Raw genomic sequence first — 20,456 nt, 5'->3', positions numbered from 1 at the left:
GCCATGTCAGCCTCCCAACCCCCCCCCACCCCCAAACCCCCCATCCATGTTTTCCTCTCCCAACCACTCCCCTCCACATCACATTCACTTACCTCTGCCTCCCCCCAGTGGCCACAGACAGTCACGACACCAACGTGTTTAAAAACGACCTGAGAGTTTTAAAAAGTGTAACAAACAATAGTACGAGTTCTGACCTGAAGTTACCATCGAATACATCGTTGGAACTTTATTCACTGTTTTAAATGTGTGTTGTTATACTTTTACTGTTACTGTTTCTTTATATATATATATATATATATATATTTTTATTTTTTTTATTTTTTTTAAGCATTAGCATTAGCATTAACATTGGCAGTGTTACAACAACCTTTCATATTTGGACTAGAATTAAATGTTCCCCTCACATTTTATGAAATTAATCTTAAATTGTGATCTTTAAGTGTGAATTTCTTTTAGTCATATTATCTTTTGACTGTTTTACCTCTCATCTATTGGAGTCTAATTTTATAATTATTATAAATTTGATATTATCCTGATATTATTTATTTATTTAATATTTTTCTTCTAATTTAATTTAATTTAATTTAATTTAATTTAATTTAATTTAATTTAATTTAATTTAATTTAATTTAATTTAATTTAATTTAATTTAATTTAATTTAATTTAATTTAGGCCAATAGGATGTAGTATATTAGTAATATACATGTACTTTAATCTAATGTTATTAGTACATTTGGTTTAATTTATTTACATTTGTTTTAGTTTAATTTAATTTAATTTAATTTAATTTAATTTAATTTAATTTAATTTAATTTAATTTAATTTAATTTAATTTAATTTAATTTAATTTAATTTTTAGGGCCAATACGATGTAGTATATTAGTAATATACATGTACTTTAATCCAATGTTACTAGTATTATGAATTTAAATGTTAAACTATGGTGTAAATAATACACCAGCAGTTAAAAACAGAAATCTCCAGGTAAGGATGTAAAAAATAAGATTGATGTAAAAAAATGTAACGGGTCCCTGGGAGAGTAGTTGTATTTCTACGACACAGGCAGAACACAGAACAATGACTTGTACTTCTATTTATTAGCTTAAACCACATCTGTGAGCGAAGACGTCGCTTACAGACTCCGAGCAGGTAGATTCATGTTTAGGGTTGAAGTACAGAGTTACAGTGAAACCCCACAGAGACGACACAGGCCCGCGAAATAAACAATACATGTTTGTATATACAAATACCAGCAACAGTCCAGGAGCGGAGGCGGGTTGTGGAAACAGTTTTTAGCAGCATCGGGAGGAAAGTGACGGTGAGATTGTTCAGCGTTTCCCATAAGTTACATGAAATAAAAACCCTTTTCAATTTAAAAAACGTGATTGTGATCACAGTGATGCAGAGACGTCGGTTTACTGCGACATACCGAGTTCACCAGCTGCTGGTTAACTGGTCATGACACGAATTAACACGTTGAAATAATAAAGTGTTGCAACAACCGGCTTGTTTGTTTCAGGAGAAAATGGCAATGTGGCTTGGAAGTAGTAAAAAGCAGAGGGGTTATTAACAAGAACTAACTCAGCTGTTATAACTAACCCAGACCGCATGTTACCGTGAACTAGTTCACCATGCTAGTTTAAAACAGATCTTCAGAGGAACAAGAAACCTGATTTATCAACAGAAGTGACGCTACAGATTGATTTTCTTTCACTGAACCGAGTTTTAATCCTCTTAAAGTGACACGAATCGACTTTTTAGAACTTTTTAAGCCGCCTGCTCCTCTGAACTCACGTGAATTCTAACTGCAGAGGTTAAAGTGTTCCAGTGTCGGTTCGGCTTCTCGTCCAGTATATTCCGGACGCAGCGTTTATATTACAGTAGAGACAAACGCGTGTGTTTGCAGAGACACTACACGTGTTTGTTTCAAACAAATACCTTCAAAAGGATCCATGTTTTTGTCCAGTAAAGCCCTTCAGATCGCCGGTTAGTATCACAGATACTTACTCACGTTTACAAAATGTTTCGTAAAGCTTATGTGTGTGTGTGTGTGTGTGTGTGTGTGTGTGTGTGTGTGTGTGGTTCCGGCTTCACCACAGGTCGGGCTCCACCCAGACGATCTTCTTCTGCTCGTCCCAGATGATTCCTCGCAGGCTGGTGAGCAGTGAGTTCTGGTCGCACCAGGAGTCGGGCGCCACGCTGTGGTAGAGGCAAGGCAGCTTGTCGAGCAGCGGCTCCTCGCTGGTGGAGCAGGAGAGCAGCTGGTCCTCCGAGTGGCTGTGGCGGAGCAGCTTGGGCCTGGAGCAGGAGGAGCAGAAGGAGCAGCAGAAGGAGCAGCAGGAGTAGAAGGAGCAGAAGGAGCAGCAGAAGGAGCAGAAGGAGCAGAAGGAGCAGCAGAAGGAGCAGATGGGGCAGAAGGAGCAGCAGAAGGAGCAGAAGGAGCAGCAGAAGGAGCAGCAGGAGCAGAAGGAGCAGAAGGAGCAGCAGAAGGAGCAGCAGATGGAGCAGAAGGAGCAGCAGAAGGAGCAGAAGGAGCAGCAGGAGCAGAATGAGCAGAAGGAGCAGCAGAAGGAGCAGAAGGAGCAGAAGGAGCAGAAGGAGCAGAAGGAGCAGAAGGAGCAGAAGGAGCAGCAGGAGCAGAAGGAGCAGCACGGTCACAACCAGCAGGCTAAACCATCGCTTCCATTGCGCAGAATGTGCCGGTATGGTTCGGTACGCAATGGTACGGTACAGCGCTGTATGGTATGGTACAGTGCTGTACCATACTGTACCGTACGGTACGGTGCCGTACGGTACAGTATGGTGCTGTACAGTGCGCAGCGGTACGGTGCGGTACAGTACAGTATGGTACGGTGCAGTATGATACGGTGCTGTATGGTACAGTGCGGTGCGGTACAGTACGGTATGGTACAGTATGGTACGGTGCTGTATGGTACAGTGCGGTGCGGTACAATATGGTACAGTACGGTACGGTGCTGTATGGTACTGTACAGTGTGGTACGGTACGTTGTGGTACGGCACGGTGTGGTACATTGTGGTACAGTACAGTATGGTACGGTATAGTATGGTACAGTATGGTACAGTGCAGTATGGTACGGTGCTGTATGGTACAGTGCGGTACGGTACGGTGCTGTACAGTATGGTACAGTGCAGTACGGTACGGTGCTGTATGGTACCGTACAGTGTGGTACGGTACATTGCGGTACATTGCAGTCCAGTGTGGTGTGGTACATTGCGGTACAGTACAGTATGGTATGGTACAGTGCGGTATGGTATGGTACAGTGCGGTACGGTATGGTACAGTGCGGTATAGTATGGTACAATGCAGTACAGTATGATACAGTGCAGTATGGTACAGAGTGGTAAGGCACAGTACAGTACCGCACCATGCCATGCTGTGCCATACCATCCTGTGCTGTACCTTACCTTACCTTACCGTACCATACAGGCACAGGCTTCGCAGTGGAAACGAGGCTCAAAAGACCAGGAGAAACAGGTTCAGGACTGTTTTGTTTCCTGACAGGAAGTTCAAACCGACCCTACCGGAGTTTGCGGGCGCTGCGCGCCGTCTGGCCGATGAAGATGATGATGGGGTAGATCTTGAAGCGGTGCAGCCGCCGCACGCAGTCCAGACCCAGCGGCAGCACACAGTGGATCCCCTGAGGACGAGACCATAGAACGTCGTTAGCAGAGGGAACACAAAGCCATGGACGGACGGATCGTAGTTTATCTGAATATCTAAGTGTAGAGCACAGTAATACGACGGCTCCATATTTCCCGTTTCAGGTCACGGCCCTGATTGTCTTCGCTGTGCCTTATTGTCTCTCCACTCCCTCTGTGCAAATATTTAAGCTTCACTCTGTTCGTTCCTCCACTTGGTCTAAATCAGGGGTCGGCAACCTTGAGGCAACCTTGAGCCTCCATCCCTCTGCAGTTCATCCCAGAGGGATGTAAGGAGGCAAGGCCACCCAGAGAAGGACGTAAGGAGGCAAGGCCACCCAGAGCACAGTCCCGCTACAAAGAGTGGTAAAATGTAGGGTCGTGAACGACGCAGCGACGTGACGTCATTACAACAATAATGGATGAAGAACGTAGAATTGTGGCTGCAGGTCATGACAGCGGCTCAACTGGTGTCTGAAGCCGGGAGCTTCCTGTACCTTTCACAGTAAAACTGCTGCGCTGCGGAGCGCCGACAGTTCCAGGAGGTTCTTTACAGACTTGTTGAGCGTGACGGAACATTCTAGTGAATTACACAACAACTACAGGACATTAAAGACACACCATCACACTCATGGTTCTAACAATCCAGATCTCCCACATTTATCTTCCATTTTAATAATGTGTAGCGATAAAGGAGCTGAGAGCTGCAATGCATCATGGGAGTTTCTGTTTGTCGTGTTTTAAATGTAATTATTGGGGGTTATGTTAGGTTTGTAGTGTTTTTGTTGCTTAGTTCATGTAGTTTAGTTTATTAGTTGTAAGTTGTCAACCAGCAGTGAAGAAGGTTTTGTGTGTCGTGTCGTCCTGGCATGGTCTTCCTGTGGGACTGTCAAAATAAAATGTGTTTGCTCTTTGGGTGTCGTGAGCAGAGCGAGACGGGTCCAAATGGCTCTTTGAGCATTAAAGGTTGCCGACCCCTGGTCTAAATGTACCTCTTTGTTTCTTCGTCGAACACTAACTTTCGCTCAATGCTTGGTTGGGACCGTCGTCAGCGCGTAACGTGGAGGAAGTGAACGTGGACGTCAAACATTCCGTAATAAACTGTTCAGCTCGAATCGTTTCTCACTGCACTTTTTTAATATTTCTCAGCAATCCCATTTCTTACTTGTTAACATCGTCAACTTTGTACCCGAGAGCAAGTCCACCCAGCTTCCTCATGTAATGATCTGATGAGTCCGGCTGGGGGGGTGGGGGGTCATTCAGGCCTCAAACCGAACATGTTGTTTGTCTTTCACACGTGCTGACCTTGTTCATGACTTTGCTCACGCTCTGCAGCGTGTACCAGCAGCTCCTCCCCTGCTCGCACTCCTCCAGGATCTCGGACGTCTGCAGTCTGGCTGCGTGTTCGCTGGCGCTCAGCACCTCTGAGGACCACATTACGGAAGTGAGGTTACATTATGCTTACAGCGCGTATTCCCCTTGTCTGCATTAGTTGTTTTAAATCCAGTCTCTTGATGCGATCAAACGCGAAGGCGATTTAATTTCTCCTCGTCATTGCGGGAAACACAGCTACTTCACAGGGTCCGTCGTTTCCTCCTGGCTTACAGCAACAGACGAGCCCATAAAACATGTGACGGTGTCAGGCCGGCTGTTTACTGAGCTCGCAAAACATACATACATACAGCATGAAGTCGGAAATAGAGGACGGGACACTGATAAAACACTGCGGCAGAGAGGTGATTAAGGCCTGATGGGAATCAGGCGTAACGCCTCACCCCTCTGCCCGTGAAGGGGGAGCCGCCCGGAGACACAGGAAGTCAACAGACAAACACTCAAACCAGCCTGAAAGAGTCAAAACACTGTCTGGTGTTCGGCTTGTGTTTTGATCTACTTTAATAAAGGTATGGTTGTTGAATCTCCTGCCTCCGTGCCGTGAACCCGACGGTGGCATGCTCTACTGCCACAACCACGTTACACGACAAACACATCAGGACTAATGGGACAATGATGGAGTCAATCTGGGGTGAATCTTCTGCTGCCGTCAGAAGCGGACCTGACACCCTCAGGGGGTTTTCATTCTTACCGGGCTCACACAGCTGGAAGCCCTGCCAGTTGGCCAGCTTCTTGTCCAGGGTGCGCCCCAGGACGGTGGGCAGCAGCAGGACGGGTCTGCAGGTAGGGGGGTAGTGAGGGGTGACCAGGGTGTAGGGCATGAGGGTGACACAGCTTTTGGGTGCAGACGCGTCTCCTGCAGGTGGAAGATGCAAAGTTTGTGTTTAGACCTTTAGCGGTGTTGCAGCCAACTGAAGGCCGCCGGCCGTCTCTCGACCGCTGGTTTGCGTACCTGACTCTGCACTCTTGTTGTGTTCCTCCTCGATGCTGACCCACAGGGGGTTCCGGCCCTGGCGCCCGGTGCTGACGATCCTCACAGCCTTCTGTTTGTTCTGGTCCTGGTGATGAAGACGAACAATACACGTTGACACGGCAACGTTTCGACGCTCTCGTTCTCCGTTGGCATTTCATTTTGGCTCTTACCTTCGGGGACTTCTTTGTTTGAAAGCTTATGTCTTCAAGTATCCGAATCAGGAGTCTCTGTGCTCTGTGACACAAGAAATTACACTGAGCAAAAATATAATCTCAGCACTTCAGGTGGCAGATCCAGATGCCGATTCGACAGCAGGTGAGCTTTAGACACAATAAAAGGAAGGACACTCTGAAATTTTCAGTTTTATCACACAGCTCAACGCCACGGGTATCCAAAGTTTTGAGGGAGCGTCCAGTCAGCCTGTTGACTGTAGGAATGTTCGAGAGCTGTTGTCCCTGAATTGAACGTTAATTTCTCTAAGATAAGCCGTCTCCAAAGCCATTTCACAGAATGTTTTTGATGTATTGACCAGGTAAGATGGGGGACAGAACCATCACTACACCAACGGAGCCACGGCGATGCATCAGTCGGTATAAAAGCCTGAAAGTCTGGGTCGCACTTCAGGTGATTTGACTCGTTATGATTCCTGATCGATTCACCCACCTGTAATAATTGGGAACCGTTCCACTCTGCAGATCCAGCTGCTTGCTGGGGTGAACCTGGCTGGCGTACCACAGGTCCTCGGTGCCCGCCGGCTTGGTGTTTGTCACGTGCAGGATGTCGTTGCAGGACACGGACAGAGTCCCGCTGGCTCCGGCAGCCAGAGACATGTTGACCCGGACGTAGAACGAGTCTCCGGACGACGTCTTGTTGGTCTGCAGCTGCTGCAGCAGAGCATTGTACTCTGAACACAGGAGGACAGGAACGCTGATGAACGCCATGGCTGAGGTTATGGGACGGAGTCCTGGATGGGGTTCTAAACGGCCACAGCTTCTTGATACAGCTCAGGAGTGAAAAGAGAAGTGTCTAGTCCAATATTTCTCCAACAGCTGAGCGACTGGAGCTCAAACTATTGCATAAGTTCTTACCGGTTTTAATAGAAAGTTGTAACAAAACTTAGTGCGGCGGTTTGATATGAATGGTTTGCTAAAGCAGGCCTAAACTACGGGGTAGTCATAATGTTATTGCTCATCAGCATGACAATGTTCAGAAGCATTGTGCCCTACAGCTGCTGCATTAAATAGATGTGTTGAATAATGTCCAATACAATCCTAAAAGATTTGATTGTGAACAGTGAAACTTTAGAAATCCATATATATATACAAATGACACAACAAAATGATGGTTTTAATAGTGTTACGCTTTGTGATTTTCCTCCATTTTACACATTGAAACTCATCTTATTAGATAATAATAAATTAAATAGCATGTATATTTTTATTTTTTCTCATAAGCAAATTATGTCTAAAGGGTTAAATCCTGTTTGGTGACATCAGGTTTTCACGTGTGCCAACAATCTGTTGAACTGATTATGTTTTATATGCGGGAGACTATTTTTAGCCCTGAATGCAAAACAAAGACGCCCTCATAAATTCAGCCGCTGGATCAACATTGCGTGTCTCTGTTATTTCCTAGTGTCATTATATGAGCCGGTGCCTCGTGTGAGGCACGGAAAGCCCTTTAATCTAAACACAAAGCACGTCTCCTTCAGCTCTTGGTTCAGCTGTCTCTTCAGTTTTATGACACTTTGACCACGATAGCACAACAATGCTGAAAGTTATTGATCAACATGTATTCATAAGTGACTGGGTGCAGTTTTAGTGAAATGCTTGATTGAGGTCTTTACTGAAACCTCGGGAAAATCTTAAAGGCAATGAAAAAATCATGTTGATGTGATGTGATGTGATGTGATGTGATGTGATGTGATGTGATGTGATGTGATGTGATGTGATGTGATGTGATGTGATGTGATGTGATGTGATGTGATGTGATGTGATGTGATGTGATGTGATGTGATGTGATGTGATGTGATGTGGACCAATTGATCCTAATTGGTTGTGGGATGTACCATCTTGTTTGGGCCGTAGATAGAGGTGACAGAGGCCTGTGACTTGGCCCAGAGCCCAGGTAGCTTCTTCTAAAGTGGAGTCTTCCAGCGCCATCTTCAAAGCCTTCTGGTTCTGCTCGTACTTCAGCTGCAGAGCGACAGAAGCGTGAGAAACACACACACACATGCACACACATGTAGGCACACACACACACACACACACACACACACACACACACACACACACACACACACACGCACACACCTCCACGATCTGCGCTCCCGGAGTGATGCCCACGGCATGGGCGGCGCTGCCTTCAGTGACCTGGTGCACAAACACGCCGCTCTTATTGCCGCCCACCACGGTCAGCTGGGTCGGCAGCGCCTCGCCCTGGAAGGAGATGCTGAGGATGCGGCAGTTGATGCGAATGGCTTTGGGACGGCAACGCAGCAGGAACGGAGGAGCCGAGGTTTTGGGCAGTGAGCTGGTGACAGACGAGAGAAAAAAAAGGGAATTGATTAACTTGGCCTGAATTACGCCAAGACTTGGAAATATAATCTGTTAAACAACACTGATATATTAAAGATTATATTGGCCTCTCCTTTATACCTGGATTAAAACAGCAAGTCATTGCATCTTGCGTATTTATGTCTGGACTTAACTGAAATGATCAACAAGTCAGACTGAAAGAGTAATAGATCAGTTATCGAGATAATCCTAACCCTAACCCAAATATGTTTTGGACGGAATTCCACCATCATCTACTGTCGTTGTCACCAATAAACCCTCAAACACATGCTTTTGGACTGTGGGAGGAAATCCGCCCAGGAACATGCGAGTGGAAATTAGTGGGAAAGTCTGGAAACTAAATTAAGCAACAAGGGAGCTACATTGGAAACACTGGCGAACTGCTGATGATCGTCGACGTACAAACATCACGAGAGAGAGAGAGAGAGAGAGCATGAGCTGAACTGTGTTGCAAAAGGACTGACGTCTAATCTAATCTGATCTAATCTGATGTAATCTGACATGAGGCCCGGCCTATAACACATTCAAGTGAAAACACTGAACTTTCATTGCGTTTTTCTGTCTGTTTACACAACAGCAGCGTTGAGAGACTCTCAAAACGGCAGGTTTATGAAACCAGCCTCCACGCAAACGTGCAGTTCTGCTCATGAGCACTACGGTTGAAAACTTCTCAGTGCAACTCGATCGACAACGGAGGATTCAGAGAGTTTCGTACGTTGATATGCAAACGGGAAATATTCCTGAAATGCAAAACCAACCGACGCTCCGTCACGATATTCCACAGCCGTGTGGCTCTTTTCAACAAACCACTGTGGATTATTTTCACCTCTGCAGTTTAATGTCAATAGTTTACGTTTTTCTGCAGCTCGTCCATATTTCCTCAGTCAATAATGAATTAGAACTGACATTCATGGCCTGTTCACCAGCTGCCGGTCAACGGCATTAAAATCAATAGTGACCTTGAGGAAGGACGCGCCTTTCACATCAACTGTATTTTATTTATTTGTTTGTTTATTTGAGCAGTAAACATTCTGCTCATAAGGAGCTGGAAGAAGCTTATGAGCGCCGACCCCCAAATTCAGTGCAATAAAAAGTACATTTGACATTTTACTGGTATAAAAGAACAAAACATCAACAAAAAAGAGCTTGTTACATTTCAATGACCATATCAACACGGACCAAACTTACAACACACACACACACGCACACACACACACGCACGCACGCACGCACGCACGCACGCACGCACGCACGCACGCACGCACGCACGCACGCACGCACGCACGCACGCACGCACGCACGCACGCACACACACACACACACACACACACACACACACACACACACACACACACATATAAGTTGATCCTACTTCTTCACTGCATTTATTCCTCTCTGTATATTTCAAAAGTCTTTTGTTTGTATTTATATTTGAACAGGTTGAGGTTTGGACATCGTTTCAACTCCATCTCCACTTTGTTCCACAATCGTACACCATTATAACTGTCGGGCTAAAACTTTTCAGGGTTGTGTTTATGTTTCTGAGTCCTAAAGTTTAATTCCTCACGTATTTCCTAACGGCCAGTACGATCTGGGAACCTTCTTATGTAGTTGTCTTGGTAACAACCTGTAACTTGCTTTATAGAACATCTGTACTGCTTGGAACTCAACAGTGTCACTAAACTTCATGATTTTTGATTTTTTTTTAAAAAACGAGTTAGTGTGGTCCAGAAACCTTTATGAATGAATCGAATGGCTCTTTTTTTTGCAACATTACTATTGGTTTTACTGTGTTTTTATAAGTACTACAAGTGTGACCTGCAAGTGTAGATCTTCGCCTCCTGCAGGCATTAATGCGTCACAATGCAGGCGGCTGTCTCACCTGAGCGCGTCGTCGCAGGAGGGAAGCCTGGGCGCCGTCTCGTCTTCACCTCCTACCAAAACAAAAGACAGGCCGTTGGTCCACTGGGCGTCGGAGTGTTCCCTCAAAAACAATCCGTCTGAATTACCGTATTTTCCGCAATATAAGGTGCACCTAAATACCTCAAATTTTCTCAAAAGCTGCCAGTGCACCTTATAACCCAGTGCGCCTTATATATGGAAGAATTGCTCTACTGGAGACTGCTATTTGACAGCTGAACAACCAGAAGCTTTTATTTTGACAACTCTGACTTCGCAACTGGATCTTCAGAGCGGACGACACTCCACACAACACATTCATCACTCATGGTTGCACACCAACATTCTAACAAACCAAAATAAACTAGATGAAATAATGACTCCCTAAACTGGGGAACAAAAACACATAAACACAATCAACACAACACCAAGCCCAACAACAACCCACAATAACCTCCAACAACGCAAAACATGAATTCCCATCATGCCTTGCATCCTGAGCTCCTCAGTGCAGCCGATAGCTGCAATGAATTACGGGAGTTTCTGTTTGTGGTGTTTTAAATGCAATTATTGGGGGTTCTATTTGGTTTGTGGTGTCGGTAATAATTGTGTTGTGTTGTGTTTTTGTTGCTTAGTTCATGTAGTTTAGTTTATTACCGGTAGTTGTAAGTTGTCAACCAGCAGTGAAGAAGGTTTTGTGTGTAGTGTCCTCCTGGCATAGGCTGCAGGTAGAACTATCAAAATAAAGTGCATGCACCTCTCTGGGTGTTAGAATCAGTGGAAAATGTAACCTAATGGCTTTGAGCTATAGAGGTTGCTGACCACTGGTCTATTCCATGTGCCTTATAATGCGGTGCGCCTTATATATGAACAAAGTTGTAAATTATATCAATCAATGTAGGTGCACCTTATAATCCAGTGTGCCTTATAGTGTGGAAAATACGGTAATGTCTCACTTTACAGGCTGGGCGAGGAACCAACCCCGCTGAACAATGACGACCGAACGCAACAAAACACCCACAGGGAGTTCTGGTCTCGTTATACGTACCGTCGGGCAGAACCACGAAGTCGTCCAGCAGAGTGTCCGACTCTGTTTCAGTGCTGGAAGGAAAAACAAAGGAAAGCGTGTGAATGCCTCTCAGGGGTTCTCCCCTCTCGCATGTAATCACACAGGTTAAAAAAAACAAACAAACAACGTCCACTTGTATCAGGTGAGTGTCAATTACTGCAATTAAACACCACAAAGACTGAATAGCTGGGAAAAAAAGGCTGATTACAGTGATTTAGTGGTGAAAGCGAAGCGTTCGGTCGACGCCCTTCAGCCAAGACACAAAAGTAAACAAGGAAGCGGAGTTTGGATTTTCTCCACCCTCCTTTTGTTTCCTCCAATCTGGTTTTCGTCACTCTTATTTGATTTTTATCTCGGAATCAGGCGACACAGTCGTGTGTCTCTCTGATTCCCGTAAGTTGATAATCCACCTGAAACTCGACACGGCCGAGTTAAATTTCCTTCCCCGGTGGGAGTCAATGAAATGCTGCATTTGCAAAAATCACACACACACACAGACACACACACACACACACATACGCACACTACACATTTCTGCAGACGACTGCAGGATCACACCTGTTGTCCTCGTAAAGGAGCTTTTTCCTCCGGCGGAGGGATTCTGGACTCGGCGGTTCGGGGTTTTTGGATCGGACGCTGCTCGCCACAAGGTCTTCATACTGCAGAAAATAAATATACATTAAAAAAAAATAATTATTATTTCAAAGAGACTTTAAATCCATAGACGATCTGTCCCACATGGAAATAACCTATACGAGGATATATGAGCATACATGAAACCTATAAGCAATTTATATGCACATATATGCTGCGTATATGCGTATATATGCCACATATAGGCAAAATTGAGGTGCATATATGTGAATATACAGGCCATATAGGTCTCCTGAACTGCTTCTTTATTTCCACATATATATATATATATATATATATCCCATATCTCACTTTGGCAACTGTCATACATTATCAAGGCAAAAACTAAGAAGTAACTAAAAAATAATTATGCAAGAAGAACATATAGGTGCATATATGTACCTATATAGGTACCTGTATGCACGTATATGTGTACATATATGTGCGTTTATTTACATATAATATAGGAAAATGGCCAATTTTATATATGTCACATATGTTAAAAACCTATATGTGTATACAGGTTCTTTCCATGTGGGGTACTTTGCAGACGAGCCTCTGAAGGTCTGTCTTTGTGTCACAGAAGGGAGAAAAGGCCATTTATATTGGACACGTTCTATATTTCATGGGTCTGTGTGAAGCGCCGGTGCCGACGTGGAGGATGCTTTCTGAGGAACGTTTGCGACGAGCTCGTTAAAACGCTAGGAGCACAAAGAGGGAAGGCCAACCCCGGCAGGAATGAGGCGTAGAGTCCATTAGCGGGAAATCTCACTTTAACCGCGTCACAGTTACGCAACGAGCCCGACGGAACAATGGAGGCCCGATCTCAAAGCTCGTCACGCACCTCCGTGCCGCGGAAGCTGGTGGGGTCGACGGCGTCCATCCGGCACAGCTTGCGCCGGTCCGGGACCTGGTATTCCTCGCAGCTGGACCGTGGACTGCCCCAGTCCACCTCCCGCTCCTTCGACACAAAACACAGAGTGAGACGTGAGGGATTTTTTCGTCTCGGTGCGACGTGGCGACGCGAGGGGGGTGGGGGGAGGGGTTTACTTCGGAGGTCTGCTGCTGCTCTCGGGGTCGGCCCTTGGCGTGGAGGGTGAACAGTCGCCACTGGAGCTCCAGCAGCTGGTTCCTCAGCGTGTCCTTCTCGGCCAGGACGCAGGCGATCTTGGCCTGGGCCTCGTCCCGGGACACGTACGCCTGTGGGGGGAGAACGCGGCGCGTCATTTTCACGCCGCAGTCGACACGGAGCCGGGAAATGTCACGGGAGGAAAGTCTACGCCTCGGGAGGGTGGGGGGGGTGGTGGAAGACACAATGGAACGTGTGACGGCGCAGAACCAGAAAAGGCACATTTCAGTGGAGACGGAACGGCGTCGGAGGCCCGCGGGGAGGAAGAGTTCTGCCTTTTCTCGGGAGGTTAAGAACCAGAAACCCGGAGGAAGGTTTGGAGTCGCAGGTTGACGTGAGACGGAGGAAACTCACGTGAACACAAACCGGAAGCCTTCGGATCAAATCTCCGGGAAACTGAAGAAAATTCTCTGAGATTCTCCAAAAGAGTCTGATGAAGTGTGATTGGGGTCAGTCTGTCAACCACGTGCCGTTAAAGCAGGATTTTCTAAGTTCAAGGAACTTTTCATCATGAAAATGAGGAAATGCAGTTCTGATGCACAGACACCAGCGATAAAGTGAAATTTCAAAAAAATTCTCTGAATCGTCCCACGATGCAGAGTTAGACGTGTTTTTTCACTGACGTTTGCTGCATAAAGATTTTGAGTATTTCATCAAAATTAAATGTGGAAAAATTGTCTTTCATGCTTGGATGTGTTCATCTAAATGGAAATACATCGTAGTTCTTGCAGATCACTACAGAGGGAAGATTTGAGCTTCTGATTTGATGAAAATCAAAGATCTCAAAGAAAAACCATGATTCTTTCCTCATCGCTGCATTTTTAAAAAAAAAATTTTGCACGAGCTCTGATCGCTGGAGGCATGAATGATAGAAATAAACCAGCACGCCGAGTTCCTGTCAGCTGCAGGTGAATCAGCCTTCAGGGTGTGTGAGGAAAGAATGAAACCATCAAAGGTGAATCACCTCTGCAGGCGTGATGTTCAAACAAAAGTCTCATTTCACTTTACAGCGACGGAGAAACACATCATTCACAGCCGAAGGAGGATTATTTCATACGAATTTGAGAGTCTGACATAAGTTACTGCACAGCTACATTAAAAAAAGGGATTTAAAGGCAGAAGAGCTGCTGGATATTTCAGAAAATATCGGGATATAACGGGAAAATATGACATATATGATTGCAAGAGACTCGCGTATACCGTCATGCATAATGTTTGGTGTGTGCAAAGGGTATAATACAGGCAAACAGAAGACAAACACACACACACACACGCAGGTTGACAGTGGGTGTTGGTGTACCTGGTCGCGCTCCACCTGCAGGTCCCTCATCTGGGTCTGGATGACGGAGCTCTTCTGCTGCTGCACTTTGCACTCCATCGTCAGTTTCTGCAGCTGGTGGCTCAGACCCTCCTTCTGCTCCAGCAGCTGATCAACACACACACATTTACGTCACTGCGCTTTGTGCGTTGAGGTTTTCTGTCTCATCTCTCTCACGAGTTTCCGTCAATAACGGTCATTTTAGTTTAGGCGTCAAGCATGCGGCACTCGGGCCGACATCGGCCTGCAACACGAGCCGAACGGCTCCAGGCGACTACAGAAAGTCTTTCTGCAAAGTTCTTAGTGGGTTTCGTACAGAGATGACGGGATGGGAACATTGTCTGGAGGCAATGACTTGTTGGTGTTGAAGGTTCATTTCTTTCTGATCTCATTACATTTCAGTCAGATTGGCTCCTGAAGCAAAATGTGTTTGATACAGTTTTCTATGTAAGAGGCTGAACCTGCACACACACACACACACACACACAGATAGACACAAACACACACCCCCTTCTTGTCCCGGTGGAGCTGCTCGTTCTCCTCCCGGTAACACCGGAGCTGCTCCGCCAGCTCCACCTGGCTGCCGAGGGCCTCCGCCAGGTCGTGGGCCAGGATGTCCTGCCGGGCCTGACGGGACACGACACAACAAGACGGTTACTCTCTCTCTCTCTCTCTCTCTCTCTCTCTCTCTCTCTCTCTCTCTCTCTCTCTCTCTCTCTCTCTCTCTCTCTCTCTCTCTCTCTCTCTCTCTCTCTCTCTCGTTCCAGCTGGATGAAGCGACGGTTCTCACTGGATCCAGTTTCTCGGCCTTGGCCAGCTGGCTGCGGAGACGCCGGATCTCCTCCTGCAGCTCAGGAGTCGCCGCCGGGGTGGTGAACCTCAGCGAGCGCTGCCTCTGCAGCTCGTTCACCGTCTGGGCGCTTTGCAGGTCCGTCTGGAGCTGGTAGAGCTGCAAACACACCGGGACACACTGGTAAACACACCGGGACGCACTGGTAAACACACTGGGACACACTGGGACACACTGGTAAACACACTGGGACACACTGGTAAACACACCGGGACACACTGGTAAACACACTGGGACACACTGGTAAACACACCGGGACACACTGGGACACACACCGGGACACACTGGTAAACACACCGGGACACACTGGTAAACACACTGGGACACACACCGGGACACACACCGGGACACACACCGGGACACACTGGTAAACACACCAGGACACACTGGTAAACACACCGGGACACACTGGGACACACACCGGGACACACTGGTAAACACACCGGGACACACTGGTAAACACACCGGGACACACTGGGACACACACCAGGACACACTGGTAAACACACCGGGACACACTGGGACACACACCGGGACACACTGGTAAACACACCGGGACACACTGGTAAACACACCGGGACGCACTGGTAAACACACCGGGACACACTGGTAAACACACCGGAACACTGGGACACACTGGTAAACACACTGGGACACACCAGGACACACTGGTAAACACACCGGGACACACTGGGACACACTGGGACACACACCGGGACACACCGGAACACACCAGGACACACTGGTAAACACACCAGGACACACTGGGACACACTGGTAAACACACCGGGACACACTGGTAAACACACCGGGACACACTGGGACGCACACCGGGACACACTGGTAAACACACCGGGACACACTTGTACAGCTGTGAAAGTGAAAACGCCAAACTCAATGGAAACGGCCACCGCAGTAACTGTCCATCTTGGTCGTCTGTCCACCAGAATGTCCATGTTCTACTGTTAATGTTTAGAGTGTTTTGTCCTCTGCTGCATGTGAGTGTGATTTCAGTACAAATACAAACAACAGCACATGGAGTTGAGAGGAAGAAGAGGTGAGGAAGACTCATCGACATCTGGTCTGAAGACTTTATATCGCGGATGTTTGTGGCTAACCCATTAGCCACGAGCTAACTAGCCTAGCCACCACGCGATAAAGTGTCGGGACTTCCGGTTTCAGTCCGGACCAACCAATGAGCCGCGATTCTTCTTCACTTCCTGCCTGGTCAGTGTTTGTTTCAGGCAGCAGCGCCCCCTGACCAGCAGCTGGTGGAACTGCAGGATGTTTCCCAGACGGTTTGGTCTCTAAAGTGAATGTGACGCCACCGAACCCCCCCCCCCCCCTCCCCCTCCCAGGTGAACCGAGTCCCCGGACTATCCCAATGTGAAGGGCCCCTTATCCTCTAACGACGGAGCTTCGGTTACATTTACTTTGTCCCGTCGGGCAAAAGCATAAAGCAAAAGGACAAAAGACGATTCCCTTCCAGCCTCAGTCTCCCGGGACGTCGGGAGACAATCGTGGGTTTTCCGGTGACGTTTCCAGACGTCCCCTTTGTGCTTCGTTAAAAAAAAAAAAAGGTCCCTGCGGCTGCCGGCCACTGACCTGCAGGTTCAAGTCGTGCAACCTCTCGTTGACGGACGACTTCTCCTCGATGGCCGCCGTGTAGCGGATGGACAGGTCGCACTTGTCCTCCTTCAGCTTGGTGACCTCGCGGTGCAGCGAGCTCACGTGCCTCTGCAGACGCTCGTTCTCGGACCGGAGGCAGCGGCACTTCTCCTCCTGCTCCACCACCCGGTCCACCTCCGCCTCCAGCGCCAGGCAGCGCTTGTTGGCCTTGTTGGCCTCCTCGCGGGCGCCGTGCAGCTCCTTCTGCATCCCCGTCACGGCGCGGACCAGGTACTCCGTCAGCTCGGAGTACTTGATGAGGCCTGCGGGGGGGGCGGAGACAAGCATGTCATGGTGGGGGGTTAGGGGGGGGGGGGGGGGGGGGGGGGGCACGGCAGGACATGGCGGGACGGCGGGAGACGCACCGCTGAACCTGGACGGCTCCGTGCTGGGCTTCCGCCCCGTCACGGTGGTGTAGATGTTGGGGTAGTGGATCATCAGGCTCTCCAGCAGAGCCACGGCGCCGTTCCGGCCCTGAGTCCTCAGCAGGTCCAGCATGTAGCCTGGTGGGGAGCAGAGACAGGGACCTGAGACATCCACACTGGAGGACTGAAACAGGACTGAACAGAGACAGTCGACTGAAAGAGGACTGAACAGAGACAGTCGACTGAAACAGGACTGAACAGAGACAGTCGACTGAAAGAGGACTGAACAGAGACAGTCGGCTGAAACAGGACTGAACAGAGACAGTCGACTGAAAGAGGACTGAACAGAGACAGTCGACTGAAACAGGACTGAACAGAGAGAGTCGACTGAAAGAGGACTGAACAGAGACAGTCGACTGAAACAGGACTGAAACAGAGACAATTGACTGAAACAGGACTGAACAGAGACAGTCGACTGAAACATAGACAGTCGACTGAAACAGGACTGAACAGAGACAGTCGACTGAAACAGAGACAGTCGACTGAAAGAGGACTGAACAGAGACAGTCGACTGAAACAGGGACAGTCGACTGAAACAGAGACAGTGGACGGAAACAGAGACAGTGGACAGAAACAGAGACAGTGGACAGAAACAGAGACAATCACAAACAGCTCCGGACTCAGAAACATCCAGACACACAAACAAACTCCACACAGGAAGGACCTTCACATTTTATCGGCGGAGGAAAGTAACAGAGTACAAATACTTTCAAGGATTTTTTTATATTTCTCTTCAAAAGCAGTTTGTTTCATACAAATTACATTTCTTTCTTTAATTCTTCAGAACTGGAGACTTCATGGTGACCAGGACTGTTTAACAATACTTATATTATTAGAGATTCACAATGTAACTTGATGAAAACTCCTTATCTTGCAATTAAACGTGTTTGAGGTTTGTAATATTTTTCGGGGACACTGTGAACAGATTATAACAAAGTCTGACAGACATAAAAGACTCAAGTCTGACGCCTTGTTTCAGAAAGTCTCAACACTATTTCAGGCATGTTGTTCTTATTTCCGCAAACTCAAAACAAAGCCTGGTTTCAGGAAAGCCTTTTGAAAGATTTTGAATTTGCCTTTCTTCATATTTGTCATGCTTTTTATACCATTTATTGTTGAATTCAGCCTCCTTATGTCAAATTGTAAATTTTACTGTCTGATTTGAGGAACTTTTAAACATATTTGCTGACATTCTTGCTATATTTTCTGAACATTTCAAACGTTTTGTACATTTATCTAAGGAATCAAAATAAGCACAGGTGATATTTTTAAACGGTTTGTAGCATTTCTGTGGTATTTCATAGTTGTATTAAATATTTAATAATCTGGTATATCAGCTTCGCCAAGTGACAACAATGAAACACAATCTGGTGTCTGGTTTAAACAGGTTTTTTTCCACAAATAGAAAGTTGGACAATCTCCAGAGACTCGGACTGCCGACTAGAATAAAAACAAAGGAGACATTTCCAGAAATATTGGTCCTTTATAGACATTATTCTAAATGCCTTTTGATCTCTTTTTAATCCCCCAAATCTGAACAGTCTATGAACAACCGTCACGCTGAATAACCCAAGAAAAGAAAAGATGCGCGTCTCACTGGTTCTCATGCTGCGGTTGTCCAGCTTGTGGCTCGACAGGATCTCGTCCTCGTCCATCTCGGTGAGGACCCGGGCCTGCCGCAGGTACGGGATCAGGATGCAGGGCCGCGCGTGCAGGGAGATCCGGTGGCGGTTGTCGCTGATCAGCTCCCACAGCTCCTCCTCTCCCATCTCCTTCAGGTCCGGCCGCTCCGGGGCGAAGCCTCCAGCCATCCTGAGCGCGCGTCGGGCTGAGCTGAGCGCGCAGTCCTCTGCGCTCCTCCGCGCTCCTGTGCGCTCCTCTGGCCACCTAACGCGCTCCTCTGGCCAACTAATGCGCTCCTCTGGCCACCTAACGCGCTCCTCTGGCCACCAAATGCGCTCCTCTGGCCAACTAATGTGCTCCTCTGGCCACCTAACGCGCTCCTCTGGCCACCTAACGCGCTCCTCTGGCCACCTAACGCGCTCCTCTGGCCACCTAACGCGCTCCTCTGGCCACCTAACGCGCTCCTCTGGCCACCTAACGCGCTTCTCTGGCCACCAAATGCGCTCCTCTGGCCAACTAATGCGCTCCTCTGGCCACCTAACGCGCTCCTCTGGCCACCAAATGCGCTCCTCTGGCCAACTAATGTGCTCCTCTGGCCACCTAACGCGCTCCTCTGGCCACCTAACGCGCTCCTCTGGCCACCTAACGCGCTCCTCTGGCCACCTAACGCGCTCCTCTGGCCACCTAATGCCGCTCCTCTGGCCCCGGACGCGCTCTCCTGAGCTCCTCCGCGCTCACAATGCGCACCTGAAGCGCACCGACTGAGCGGCACAAACAACAGACGCCTTCCACGCCTTGTGGGCGTGTGCGTGTGTTTGTGTGGAAAAACCTGTAAAACAAGGCCGGCGTGGCGCAGCGTGCGGGCCGCATTGCGCACCGGGATGACAATCCAGGCCTTGAGATTCATCTTGGGAGAGTTTTACCTTCTAACTCGTCTGACTGCTGGACGACAAGTGACTCTGCTTCTTCTTCTGTGCAGAAATGGTGGTGGAAACGTCAAAATTAGACATGCGCTCACAATATAACTAGTTTTAATATTTAATTTAGTCACACACACACACACACACACACACACACACACACACACACACACACACACACACACACAATTCAACTTCTACATTAAAACACTGGTATCACCCTTTACTTCATCGCACCAAACCAGGGACCTTCTCGCCGTGAGGTGAGAGAGTTAACCACTGCACCAAAAGTGCCTCCACCTAAATATCCATCGATCCAG

At 47.6% G+C, this 20,456-nt stretch overlaps 1 protein-coding gene across 1 annotated transcript; it reads right to left on the bottom strand.

The window, feature by feature from the left end:
* Positions 1-1,079: 1,079 nt before the first annotated feature.
* On the bottom strand, positions 1,080-19,538 carry card14 (caspase recruitment domain family, member 14). The gene is made up of 20 exons (XM_080494230.1): positions 19,191-19,538; positions 17,534-17,671; positions 17,106-17,431; positions 15,441-15,599; positions 15,158-15,277; positions 14,633-14,758; positions 13,254-13,403; positions 13,048-13,164; positions 12,129-12,229; positions 11,550-11,602; positions 10,485-10,536; positions 8,339-8,558; positions 8,095-8,221; positions 6,690-6,930; positions 6,197-6,260; positions 6,006-6,111; positions 5,745-5,909; positions 4,967-5,085; positions 3,545-3,660; positions 1,080-2,299 (listed from the first exon to the last, which is right to left on the bottom strand). Exons 1-20 carry the CDS (start codon positions 19,402-19,404, stop codon positions 2,092-2,094), a joined length of 2,922 nt encoding a protein of 973 aa, XP_080350356.1. The 5' UTR covers positions 19,405-19,538; the 3' UTR covers positions 1,080-2,091.
* Positions 19,539-20,456: the final 918 nt, after the last annotated feature.

The sequence above is a fragment of the Blennius ocellaris genome (genome assembly GCF_963422515.1).
Source record: "Blennius ocellaris genome assembly, chromosome: 3".
NCBI classification, from domain to species: domain Eukaryota; kingdom Metazoa; phylum Chordata; class Actinopteri; order Blenniiformes; family Blenniidae; genus Blennius; species Blennius ocellaris.
Note: the sequence above shows the minus strand (reverse complement) of the source record. Positions and strands in the feature narration are given on the sequence as shown.